Below are 14,046 nucleotides of genomic sequence, written 5' to 3'. Positions count from 1 at the left end.
AAAAGATGTTTTGTGCAAAGATGCAGTACATTCATGCAATTTTTACTGAGAATAACATTAATTTTATCATACAAGGAGAACGTTTTTGACAATGTTTTTAAATGCGGGAGTAATCTCCCCTAGACTTTCTCGTATATTCTTAAATATCACTAAGGAAGATGGTACTTCCAGTGAAATTAGGATATAGAATTGTTTTTTTTTTTTAAAGAATGGCGTACCAATTGTACGTATTCGATAATGTGTACAATAGCACGGAAAATTAAAACTTTATAAAGGAAAGATTCATTAATTTTTAAAAAGTTAATTTAACATCTAATTAAGTCACATTTTAATGTCGCAATTCGTCGTCATTGAGTTTTTACCTACATGAAAAGTTTAAAACAAATCGCTCCAGCGGAAGTGAAGTTTTTGAGAAATCAGAAATACTGTTAAGTATTACTTTCGGCCTCCGGAAATCTCTCAAAATGTGAAAGCTTTAGGATAATAAGATCTTATATTTATGTATAAAATTGTGTTCACATAAATGAAACGGTACTAACGTTATCGGTATTTTAGAAACCAGAATTAGTATAAAAAACCACTTCTCGTATCGGAGGTAGCTGGTGTAAATTAAATATGATATTAGCTGGTGTAAATTAAATATGATAGTAGCTGGTGTAAATTAAATATGATATTAGCTGGTGTAAATTAAATATGATATTAGCTGTCGTAAATGATACACCCCGTGACTAAAATGACACAGATGTCCACTCCTCGAAAATTGTCCTGACAATTTTGCGTGATTCTAAGGGCCCCTTCAAATTTACCCACTTAAATGCGGTCCCGATTGAAATAGATAAAAAGATTGGGGTATCTACGACATTAAACCACACAAACATGTTCCGGTGACATAGCTTCAAACAATTGTCGACAGGTGTGTTTTTATTCAAAATAACTTCCGAAGATACAACTTCCCCTGTTTCAAACAATGTTTCTAAAACTTCATTAAAAGTTAATTTCTTAATAAATTTCAGATTTTTAAAGAAGCATCGTCTTCTAGAATACATTTCTTTTTACAAGCTTTTGTTTAATTTGCTGCCTGTCGTGCTTTTTACAAGCTTTTATTTAACTAACTTTATTTTAACTCACTTCCTCGTCAGTCTGTCTGTCTAGATCGAAACGCCGGAGCGAAAATTCAGACACTTTTACTTGACCGATACTATTCACAGTTGGCATGTGGGTCAATACATGAAGACAATGCAATCTGAATTTAAATTTGACTTAATTGGATGCCTAATTAATTTTTTATGAATTAATTAAAATTTGGACCGAATTAGTAGACATTTCTATCGAACCGCACCACACGCGTCATCACGTTCAATAGCGCGTCATCGCGTTTCAATAGGCGCGCAATGGTTTTTAGTCATAAAACTCTAGTGTAAATAAAAACATGTAAAGTACTAAAAAAATTCATAAAAAACGTTTTAATAACAAGCTGTTATGTACTAATGCACTAAAAAGTAGAAAATATATTATAGACTACTATTTAAATAACTATAAAGAAAAGCGTGGGTGTCTTCCTAAACATTAGTAAAGGTATCCAATAGATTCTAAAGTGACTCACGATTTTCTTTATAGTTATTTAAATAGTAGTCTATAATATATTTTCTACTTTTTAGTGCATTAGTACATAACAGCTTGTTATTAAAACGTTTTTTTATGATTTTTTTTTTTACTTACTACGACCATTATGGCTTGAATCTCACAAGTGAAATTTCGACCGTTTCTACCGAATTGATTTCTTTCAAACTAGGCAATTATTTACATTTTAAAGCATTGATTTTTTTTTTACTTTCTCGTATTTAGAGTATAGAGAAAGTAATCGTGCACAAAAATGAAATGATATATTAACAGTTTTCGTCGTTTTATACCTCCGCACTTTATTATATACGAATATAAAAGGCACATTATAATCGAGCAACAATCTAAATCGACATTTTGCTACATCTTGTCATTTTATAACATTCCGGAGTCGAGAAACTTTATTTTTCAATCCTGTCCGTATGTGTTTGTATGTAAACACGATAAACAGAGTACCATTTTAGCTAGATTGACGAAATTTCATACTTACGTATTATGTCAAATTCTTAGTTTCAGTTTTTAAGCGATTTCCGGTGACCGGAAGTGATGCTTACTACACTTCTGGTTTCTCAAAAGCTTATATTTTGAGTAACATTTAAATTTAGCAGACGAAATTTCAAATGTAAGTATTAGATAGTATGAGCAGTCGTTTATCAATGTTTGAACGATTTCTGTTAATAGGAGGTGGTACTTTACTTTATTTCCGTGAGGACGCCATAACTTGAGCACTGTTTCAGTTAGGTAGACGAAATTTCAATTATAAGTATGAGACTTTTATTTGGATCATTCTCAAATTATGAATGCCATCCGATATTTGGAAGTTGTACTTTATTTCCGGGTTTTAAAATACAGATCAAATAAGTGCCATTACAGTTTGATGTTAAAAAAATCAATACATAGATATAAGATCGTACTGTCTTTATTCAAATTTTGAGTGAGTTTCGGGGACCGCAAGGGAGTATTTTACTTTATTTCCGTTTTTTTTTAAAGATCACCTCTACCTGACCGATTTCTTGCAAACTTTTCACATAGATCTTGACTCGGAAAATTAACACTGTAACATAATTATAATGGGACTTAATTAGATGTTTAATTAACTTTTTAAAGATGTTCCGCTCAATTAAGCACACATTATTGACGTTCATTTTTTGCGTAATTTGTTTTTCTAATAACAGGTCAGTACTATCAGCGATAATTTCACAACCTCTATAATTTACTAGCTTCTTTGCTTTGTGTGATTCACTACATTTTTTTTAAAAAGTAAACATTTCGGTAATGTTTAAATCTTCGTAAATTTAAAAAAAAGTTTTTCATGATCTAATTTATTTGTCTATGAATTTCAACACCGGATCGCCTTTCGAAATTTGGCGTTAAATTCAAATAAACAAAAAAGGATAAAACGATGTGGCTTGCACCGAAGAAAGCCAGCAGGCTCGAGATGACCAGGTAGTGAACACCGAACGAACTCTCCAGCACATCGGGTAAGAAGAAGCTGGCGAGGATACAAGCCAAAATCGTTTAGACATTGCGCTAGATTTGATGCTGTTCTCTTCAGTGCAGTACTTTGAGCAGCACCGAAACGCAGAAGATCTCCTGAGACCTCTGTGCATTAGAACTGCGCAAAAGAAAATGCAGCTTTGGCACAAGATGGCCAACGTGATGCCGAACATGAAGTCATTGTAGAGGCACATCTGCTGGAAGAAGTCAGACGCTAGAAAAACAAAAACAGTTTGGTTCGTGTTGGGGATAAAATTCGGAACAACACGCATTGCGCCAAATTGTGGTGCGTAGTTTAAAACAACGAACACAACTATTGATGCTAGAACGATCCTAGCTTTCGCAGTACTGCAAGTTGTGTTGACTTTAAAAGGTTGGGTCAGGCATAGACATCTCTCTATAAACAGAATCAAAGCAGAAGAAATATCTGCGAAAAAAAGAACGAACCCTCGTCATAATGATTAACACTGTGTCTGGGTAAAAAAATATAACTTTTCTGCCGTAGTTTTTCTATGTAAGTTGTAGAATAAATCAGGCAACTGATCGAGTTAAAAAAATCACTGACCGACAGACAGTACAAGGTAAGGTTGACCCTATCCTGCAGGCCAAGACGGATGAACAAGATCTGATTCATAACGTTACTGACCACTCCAAAAGCCGCCAGACCTGAGATTAGCACCATATTAAACCACAGGTTGTCGTAAAACTCGAAGTCTGATAGCCTATTACCAAATGAAGAATTATATCTCTCCACCTCCCCCATAACTATTCTTTTTGTATTTACTTATTTAAATTTCAACACACTTACTTATAAGTAAAGCTCTCCTTTTAGGTCTATCTATCTGTATTGCAAATGAAAAATGAGTTGATATGTTTCTTGACCTCGACATATGAAGGGACGGTGTGGTCAGCACTATGTTTAGAGAACACACTTATAAAGCAGCTTTTAATTGTTGGCTAAAAATGAAAGACTGTGGCATTTTATTGCAATGATTTAAAACAGCAGAGCACAAATAAAAGTCTTTATTATTATATTTTAATTTTTACACAAAAATTATAAATGTTTCATCTCCTCTTTGTAAAGTATCTACTTTTTTCGACGTTTTGAAAAAACAAATTGTATTGATTGCATCTGGTTTTAAAAATTACTGTATTTTTTTGGCTGTTTTGTTAAAATTTGGATTATATTACAATAAAAATCATTTTTACACAATCTGTTGATTCATTTTCGAACGTCTGTGGATGAGGTAAATATAATTTTTAAAGTTTTCAAATTATTTTTAATCATTATAATTTAGCTGAGTTTAGAGCTAGATAACTTTTAATTTAGCTGAGTTTAGCGCTAGATAACTTATAATTTAGCTGAGTTTAGAGCTAGATAACTTTTAATTTAGCTGAGTTTAGAGCTAGATAACTTTTAATTTAGCTGAGTTTAGAGCTAGATAACTTTTAATTTAGCTGAGTTTAGAGCTAGATAACTTTTAATTTAGCTGAGTTTAGAGCTAGATAACTTTTAATTTAGCTGAGTTTAGAGCTAGATAACTTTTAATTTAGCTGAGTTTAGAGCTAGATAACTTTTAATTTAGCTGAGTTTAGAGCTAGATAACTTTTGCAATTTTCTCCCCATCTATAAAACAATTTCATGATCAAACCACTTTATTTATTTTTTTGTTAACAATTTGATAAAACATTCTGTAGAGATTACTGATAAGAGATTCACAACGTGAGAAAAAATTTCCAACATTTCTTTTTAAAAACATTATTTATGTTTCATAGTAAAATTGCATGGCTATTAAGAAGCAATGAAGAAGCAAACAAAGCAATGTTGTAAATCCGCAACAAACGATTTTATAAAAACATCTGACAGAAAAATAATTTTTTTACCGTCAAACCAGAAAGGTTGAATTAGCGGGGAGCGTGAGTTAATTGTCGACAACAAATTTCACGTGCTTGCGTCACTGGAAAAAATACAATTACGGACACACGCACTCGTGATAACATTGTGGCATAGAATATTCAAATGTTAAATGTGACAAATTCTATAGAACAGAGTGACTGGAAATGATACGCGCAAAAATCTACGTTTATAATTTATTGGTGAATTTAAGGTTTTCACCTGAATAATCTTTACATTAAATGAGACAATGAATCTCGCATATTATCCCACCCTCCCCCTTCCAAGTCAATTACCATACTACCATTTTCCCACCGTCTTTACCCACCACCTTACTTAAGTTACCTCTGCCCATTACTTTCCTGTTATTTAACCATTTGTAAATACCCCCTATCTTTAGAATAACCTAGTCTACCTGTTATTCTTGAATAACCATGGGTTTCGGGAGTAATCCATAAATGACGTCACGTTTGTTTGAAGATTTTTTAATTTCTTCTTCCATTCCCACTGTCACACATCGTCACAAAAGTCAGACCCCACATTCAAAAAGACGTCACGCCTCAGGCAACATGTTATTTTATTTTTAAAACACCGATTTCGGCTGAGCATGAGTCTGACCACACTATCCCTTTTTATGCTTAGGACACAGAAACAGATGAACTCTACTTCACCTGCCCCGTGTCCCGCCAAGCCCCATGAGGCAACTTTATCATTCATATCTTTAAAAAATTTTTTTTTTTTACATTGACATGATGAATCTCAAACCCGTACCACCCTCATAATAACTATTACACTATCATCTCTGCATTCTGGGCACTTCCGATTACGTAAAAAATTAGTGAGATACCATTCTTAGAGTCAACGTAAGAAACTTGAGTTACGCGAATAGGCCTGTATTATTTAAAATTAAATTATATCCCAACTTATCCAATTCCATAGCTAAACATTACTAAACAAACAAAGGTTTATTTAAAAAAAAAAATAATTAAGGCCTGAAATAGTTTGGTATAGAAACTCATTATTGGCTTAGATTCTAGATCTAGAAAGAGCTAGGTCTAAATATCTAGCTCTAGATCTAGAATCTACGGCTGGCTTGTGGCTTAAGTCTAGTTTTTCCGTAGATATAGATAAATTCCTTGTATTCTCAAATTGCATTATCAAATTAGAAGAAATGCGCAGCGTATCCAAATGAAAATTAATAATAGTGTTTGAACCTAAAAAAACAGCAAACAGACGTATCGTTAAAGCTATAGCCGACAGAAACAAATTTAGCTTTATAATGAGTTAAACTTTTAAATGGGCAAGATGGTCTTCCATGGAAAAAAAACTAAATTAATCACGTGACTTCACCATAAATAAAGTAACTGTTCTGAACTTTTACAATTAAAGTGGTGTTTTTACCTACCAATGAATATATCAATAAATTAATTAACGTCTTTAGATGAATTTGTTATTAACAATTTGGTAAAAAAAAAGAACATTATTCTCTACAGAAATACATATTTTACAGCTCTACACAAAGTGTAGATGTTTTCATGTAACCAAACAGACATACAAAAACAAAAAAAACAAAATAAATAAAATAAATATACAAATTTGTAAACAAACTCGAATTTTAGTAGTATACTAGACTACCCGTTATTCTTGAATAACCGTGTGTTTCGGGGGTCATCCATAGATAGTGTAATGTTTTTGTTTGAATTTTTTTTTTCTTTCCACTTGCATTCCAACTATCACACATGTTAACAAAAAGCCAGATCCCACAAACTAAGGCGTAATAGTGCTCACAAGGGAGTCCGGGGCGCTCTAGGTCACTCAACCACTAGGGCCCTGACGGCTGTGCCTGGTTCAGTTTTACCATTGAATCAAGTTGTACTCCTGACCCGCTTGAGCAGAACAAGAAATCAACACAGTGATAAAATTGCCGCTTGAGAATCTGGGCAACACACCGCATCTAAAGCTTACTTTTATATTCCATATATAGATAAAAACCGTAAAGTACCGAGGCGCCGCCCATCTGAAATTTTTTTTTCTTTATAGTTACTTAAATAGTAGTGTCATTAAAGAAAATCGTTTATTTTCTCCGTTTTACATAAAAGCTGGTTGTTAAAACGTTTTTATGCATATTTTTTCATGACTTTAAAATTCTTAATACAATAGAGTTGCATGACTAAACACTATTGAGCACCAAATAAACATTAAAATGCACTTATAATAGTGGGGAATAATATGCTTCGATGGGTCACCCTGCTTTATTTAGGAAATTTTAATTAATTCATAAAAACTTAACTTAGCATCCAAGTAAGTAAAATTTTATGTCAGATGTGAAACGAATCAGTCAGTCAGAAGTGCTCGAACTTTCGCTCGTCAGATTAGATTTATGACCACAGAGGAAGCAAGTTAAATAAAAGCTCGCAATGAGCACACATTTCTCCGTACATATTTCGTGAAAGTTTTGGTTTCCGTATGTCTTCAGTGTCCTAAAATGTGCAGCTAAATCAGTAATGTTCTCGGTAATAAAGAACGATCGAGTGATTGGCCATCCGAGTTCTAGGATATCACAAGCAGGTATTTATCAACAAGTCTAAAATGATTTTAACTGAGTGTAAGAAACAAATAACTGTGTAAGTAATTGGCCAAAATAAATGTCAAATTGTTTACTTCTTTTTGCCGAGCAATGTGAGACGGAAGTTTGTGCTGAAGTTGAAGTAGATGAAAAAGCTCAAAGCTCCATTGGCTGTGGCCACGATGATGAGTACGCATGTCATAAACTCAAACAGGTTCCTGTAGTTTACCGCGTACAGCTCAGGGAAGATGATTCTCACAAGCACAAAAATGATTTGTGGGATCCCAGTGGGGATGTACAGACACGCCAACATGAGAACCATCTTCACAACCCGTCTCTCCTTCCGGGATAACGGACTTCCGGTTAGATTGGATTCCTTCTCCTTGGACAGTTGCCCGAACTCTTTGGAGTTGTCACGAACTTCTGAAGACTTTTTCAGGCCTCTGTACATGAGGATAGCACAGACAAACACACAGACTTGACACAGAAATGACAACGTGAATCCAAATAGATAATCGTTGTACATGTTTAATATCTGAAAATCTTCTGATGGGCCGAATGACCGGAGCGTGCGGTTATTTTCTGTATTGGTTAACGGAATTATATTCATGGTACCCATAAGTGGAATATAGTTTATAACAACAAACGTTGCCATAACAACAAGGATAACTCTAGTCTTCGTAGGTGTCGACTTGGTGTTGAAAATAAAAGGCAAAGTGACACACAGACATCGCTCGATGGAGATGAAGACTGTAATAGCCGAAGATATATCAGTAAACATACTTCTAAAAACTATAAGTACGAATGTAATCACGTCATAGACAATGTCAGTTGGTACGGCAATGACGTTAAACAGAACGGCAGTGGTGAAGGCGGTGCAGAAGAAGCTGGTCAAAAACTCGCTGGCCGACAAGGCGAACAGCGTGAGGTTGACTCGATCCTGCAACCCCTGACGGATGAACGTTGCGCAGTTGACGGAGTTGCCGATGACGGCGAAGACGGAGATGAAGTACATGAAGAAGATGACGATCCGGTAGTCGAAGTACAGCTCGTGGTCCTCGTGGACCTCCAGAACATTCCCACTCGAGTCATTGAATGTCATTGTTAGAGTGGACAGTCTGGAGTTATTGGACGATTTTGTAATTCGTTAGAACCTGGTGGCTTTTGTGGAAATTCATTTACAGTTATTTTCCTTAGAAATAGTTTTCCTTCAATCAATGTCTTTTATTTTCGGTTAAATGAGTTCGCTTGTTAATAAAACATTATTCTTCTAACTCGATACATGAAATGTCTTAAATTAAATAAAATTCAGACTACCTATTAAAGGAACTTATTTTAGATACCTAGATGCCACACGGAGCAAAGTATCTAACACTATTTTATGTAGCTTGATGTTTGCAACTGCTTTTATCTAATCCTAAAGAAGGTGTCACAGTTCGTAGATGTCTCTAGCTAACCTCTACCCTAATCTTTAGCCTAATTTCCACCCTAAACTTAAACTGAACATTAGACATCATTTTCCGTAACGATTGGCGTCCGAATATGCCACAAATAAAGGTGTCTGATGTCACAAATAAAGGTCTATGATGCCACAAATAAAGGTCTATGATGTCACAAATAAAGGTCTATGATGCCACAAATACAGGTCTATCATGCCACAAATAAAGGTCTCTGATGTCACAAATAAAGGTCTATGATGCCACAAATAAAGGTCTATGATGCCACAAAGACAGGTCTATCATGCCACAAATAAAGGTCTATGATGTCACAAATAAAGGTCTCTGATGTCACAAATAAAGGTCTCTGATGCCACAAATAAAGGTCTCTGATGTCACAACTAAAGGTCTATGATGTCACAAATAAAGGTCTCTGATGCCACAAAGAAAGGTCTCTGATGTCACAAATAAAGGTCTATGATGCCACAAAGAAAGGTCTATGATGTCACAAATAAAGGTCTATGATGTCACAAATAAAGGTCTCTGATGTCACAAATAAAGGTCTATGATGCCACAAATAAAGGTCTATGATGTCACAAATAAAGGTCTCTGATGTAACAAATAAAGGTCTCTGATGCCACAAATAAAGGTCTCTGATGTCACAACTAAAGGTCGCTGATGCCACAAAGACAGGTCTATGATGTCACGACTAAAGGTATCTGATGCCACAAAGACAGGTCTATGATGTCACAAATAAAGGTCTATGATGTCACAAATAAAGGTCTCTGATGTCACAACTAAAGGTCTATGATGTCACAAATAAAGGTCTATGATGCCACAAAGACAGGTCTATCATGCCACAAATAAAGGTCTCTGATGTCACAAATAAAGGTCTATGATGCCACAAATAAAGGTCTATGATGTCACAAATAAAGGTCTATGATGCCACAAATAAATGTCTCTGATGCCACAAATAAAGGTCTCTGATGTCACAACTAAAGGTCTATGATGTCACAAATAAAGGTCTATGATGCCACAAAGAAAGGTCTATGATGTCACAAATAAAGGTCTATGATGCCACAAAGACAGGTCTATCATGCCACAAATAAAGGTCTCTGATGTCACAAATAAAGGTCTATGATGTCACAAATAAAAGTCTATGATGCCACAAATAAAGGTCTATGATGCCACAAAGACAGGTCTATCATGCCACAAATAAAGGTCTCTGATGTCACAAATAAAGGCCTCTGATGCCACAAATAAAGGTCTATGATGCCACAAAGACAGGTCTATCATGCCACAAATAAATGTCTATGATGCCACAAATAAAGGTCTCTGATGTCACAAATAAAGGTCTCTGATGCCACAAATAAAGGTCTATGATGCCACAAAGAAAGGTCTATGATGTCACAAATAAAGGTCTATGATGCCACAAAGACAGGTCTATCATGCCACAAATAAAGGTCTCTGATGTCACAAATAAAGGTCTATGATGTCACAAATAAAGGTCTATGATGCCACAAATAAAGGTCTATGATGCCACAAAGACAGGTTTATCATGCCACAAATAAAGGTCTCTGATGTCACAAATAAAGGCCTCTGATGCCACAAATAAAGGTCTATGATGCCACAAAGACAGGTCTATCATGCCACAAATAAAGGTCTATGATGCCACAAATAAAGGTCTCTGATGTCACAAATAAAGGTCTCTGATGCCACAAATAAAGGTCTATGATGCCACAAAGAAAGGTCTATGATGTCACAAATAAAGGTCTATGATGTCACAAATAAAGGTCTCTGATGTCACAAATAAAGGTCTCTGATGCCACAAATAAAGGTCTATGATGCCACAAAGAAAGGTCTATGATGTCACAAATAAAGGTCTATGATGTCACAAATAAAGGTCTCTGATGCCACAAATAAAGGTCTATGATGCCACAAATAAAGGTCTATGATGTCACAACTAAAGGTCTCTGATGCCACAAAGACAGGTCTATTATGTCACAAATAAAGGTCTATGATGCCACAAAGACAGGTCTATGATGCCACAAAGGCAGGTCTATGATGCCACAAATAAAGGTCTCTAATGTCACAACTTAAGGTCTCTAATGTCACAACTAAAGGTCTATGATGCCACAAAGAAAGGTCTATGATGTCACAAATAAAGGTCTCTGATGTCACAAAGACAGGTCTCAAGACACCATTTATCACACGCACAATGTATTTAGTCACTATCGAAAACTTTTGATTGCTGGGCATAAAATACAAACATCAGGTACATAAACGTTCTGTTTAAAGCACATCTCTTATCCTAAGCTCAGTCTGTCTTGACACTTATCATAAACATTCTGTTTTAAACACATCTCCTATGGCAAGCTAAGTCTGTCTTGACACCTATCATAACGTTGAACTTCTAAACACCTCCTCTCTCAAACAAGGTGTGCCTGTTTTGAAACTACATTGGGAATTTCTTTATTTATATATGTTCTATTTTATCTCCGGAACCGTAATTTATTACATACAACAAAGTTATGAAGATAACCTAAATCTTCAATGATGATGTATTTTCAACATCAAATATATAGATAATTTTTTCTTTAATAAACACAAAGTATTTCTTTGTCGATAAATTGATAATTGGAATGTAGAAAATAAAACTATTTTCAAAGGGAAATAATCGCAATGTATTAACAGGGAGATAACGTTTTGATCATGAAGTACTAACAAGTATGCTGAAAGTATTTTTGCTCTCGTTAATTTAAAATAACCGTGACAAGTCAAGAAGTTCTGAAACAATTTTCAATGTTTGGTTATTTTAATATTGTATTGATCTAAAATCGTTTTAATTTTTTTCAGATCAGGATTGGTTAATTCGCTTTTTTTTTTCTTTTCAAGGAATAAACTTCAGAAAATCAGCGATTGGCTCTCACCAGCTTTCAGTATTTTAGAGTAGTCATCTTGTCGTTACAATTTAGTTTTTTGTCCCTCAGACACTCCAGATGGAAATGCTTTATCGCCGGTGCTTGATAGCTTAATGTATTTTCGTTCAGCAAACCACAAATCTTTGCTCAATAATTTATCTTTCACAAGACCACTAGACTTGATTTAAACTTTGGGTTAAAACTGATTCATCAAGTCAGACACAAAATTAAATCAATATTCCCTTCTCGTAGTGTTTCTTGTGTGACCATGGCGGAACGATTTCCACGAGTAAATTGACACGACCCTTGACCTCGCCAGCAATAATCTGAAGATGATCTTAACGATGGGATGAGAGGATGTGCTCGATTACCAGGTGGCTGAGTAGACGGAGGTTCGATTACTTTTCGCCATATAACAGAAATATTTTAAAACCGAATAATTTGTTGTTTGTTTGTTGTTGTTGTTGTTGTTTTTTTTTTGTATTTTTTTTTTAAATTTTGAAACAAAAATTCTCATCTAACTATATAATACCGCGTTAATTTAATACATTCTTCAGGGTTTACATTTCTATTTTTCTCTTGTTTATTTCTGACAATATGTAAAAACTTTGTAATTACGTAATAATTAGAATAAAGTTTCATTGCTAGAAATTGTTTGCGGGAGATTTACCTTGTTTATCGCCACACATAGATTCACATTTGTTTTTTCAATATCTGATATCTAAGGATTACTTTCTCGATAGCTCAAGAGTTAGAACTACGTTCAATTTCTTATAGCTCTAGCTAGAGTTACATTGACTTTTTTAGAGCTTTAGAAGCCTAGTAACGCAAATATCCTAGCCGAACCTTACGGTTCACATTCACTTCAACAGGAAAAGTATATGGCCCTTAATAGGGGCGGATTAAGCTTGCGCGGGGCCCCCGGCTGAAATTGTTTTTTTGGCCAATATATATATATATATATATATATATATATATATATATATATATATATATATATATATACACGTGTGTGGGCGTATTAGATATTTTGTAAAAAAAATTGAAACTTGTGATGCAAACATTAAAACCTTAGTTTTTATAATGAAAACCAACATTAAGCAGTAAATTTGGGGGCCCCTAAACATTGTAGGCCCCTGACTGCAGTCCTCTCACCCCCCCCCCCCCTCTTTAATCCTCTACTGGCTCTGAATAAATACCATATTCTCAGAAATGCAATACTAAGGGGTAGAAAATTGATCTGCTTGACCCCTCTGTTTAGGGGGACGGAGTGGTCTAGCGGTAGAGAGCTGGACTGCTAACCAGTAAATCTCGAGTTCGAATCTAGGTTCAAGTCAGTAGACCGTCCCTGAGTCCACCCAACTCTGATGGGTACCTAACTCACGTTAGGGAAAGTAAAGGCGGCTGGACATAGTGCTGACCACACTATCTCTTAATATGCCGAGGTCACAGAAACAAGTGAACTCTACTTCCTTTGCCCTATAGACCGTCAGGTTTGGAAAGGGAACTTTACTTTTTACCCCTCTGCTTGACCCATTAATTGGGCGAATAATAAGGCCAATGTGTTGTGTTTGGAAGATGCCTGGAAGAAACTCTGCTAGTAACACCCACCCACCCCTCTCGCGTGGTCGTCATAAATGGATGACGCATAACGGCTGGGCAGGAGTTTGGGTCTAGAGAAAAAATAATTGTATGGGGAGACGGGGCGTTACAGGGGTGAGGTGGGCTCAGTGGGAGATGAGTTTGTGTAGTTGGTTCAGACGACAGTCCGTTGTCCAAAGTTATTTACTCATAATTTTAATTGCACCGAACGGAAAGGGAAAGACTAGAAAGTACAAGTATGATGAGAGAGGGCACACTGAACAACAATGTAGTTGAATGTTTCAGATATGTTGTGGAAAAAAAAATATATAGACGATCCTTTAAAATTTATAATAGCCCAGGCTTATGATTTCATTTACACCTGTTTTAAGGTAAGAAATACAGTTTAGCTTTAAGTCAGAGTTGCAGGTTATGTTTATGATTAGATTTAGATTCAGTGTTTCAGTTATGCCTTTAGGTGAACATAAACAAGTTTATAAAACATTTGCATTATATTTTTTATTTCGTAAA

At 35.1% G+C, this 14,046-nt stretch overlaps 1 protein-coding gene across 1 annotated transcript; it reads right to left on the bottom strand.

Moving 5' to 3' along the window:
• Positions 1-7,668: 7,668 nt before the first annotated feature.
• Positions 7,669-8,679, bottom strand: LOC131946350 (uncharacterized). Its single transcript, XM_059307056.1, has one exon. It carries the CDS (start codon positions 8,677-8,679, stop codon positions 7,669-7,671), a length of 1,011 nt encoding a protein of 336 aa, XP_059163039.1.
• Between the last annotated feature and the right edge of the window lie 5,367 nt (positions 8,680-14,046).

This window comes from Physella acuta, unplaced genomic scaffold, assembly GCF_028476545.2.
Source record: "Physella acuta isolate Inbredline_101_S28 unplaced genomic scaffold, ASM2847654v3 ptg000555l, whole genome shotgun sequence".
Taxonomy (NCBI): domain Eukaryota; kingdom Metazoa; phylum Mollusca; class Gastropoda; family Physidae; genus Physella; species Physella acuta.
This window is presented reverse-complemented; position numbering and strand designations above follow the sequence as displayed.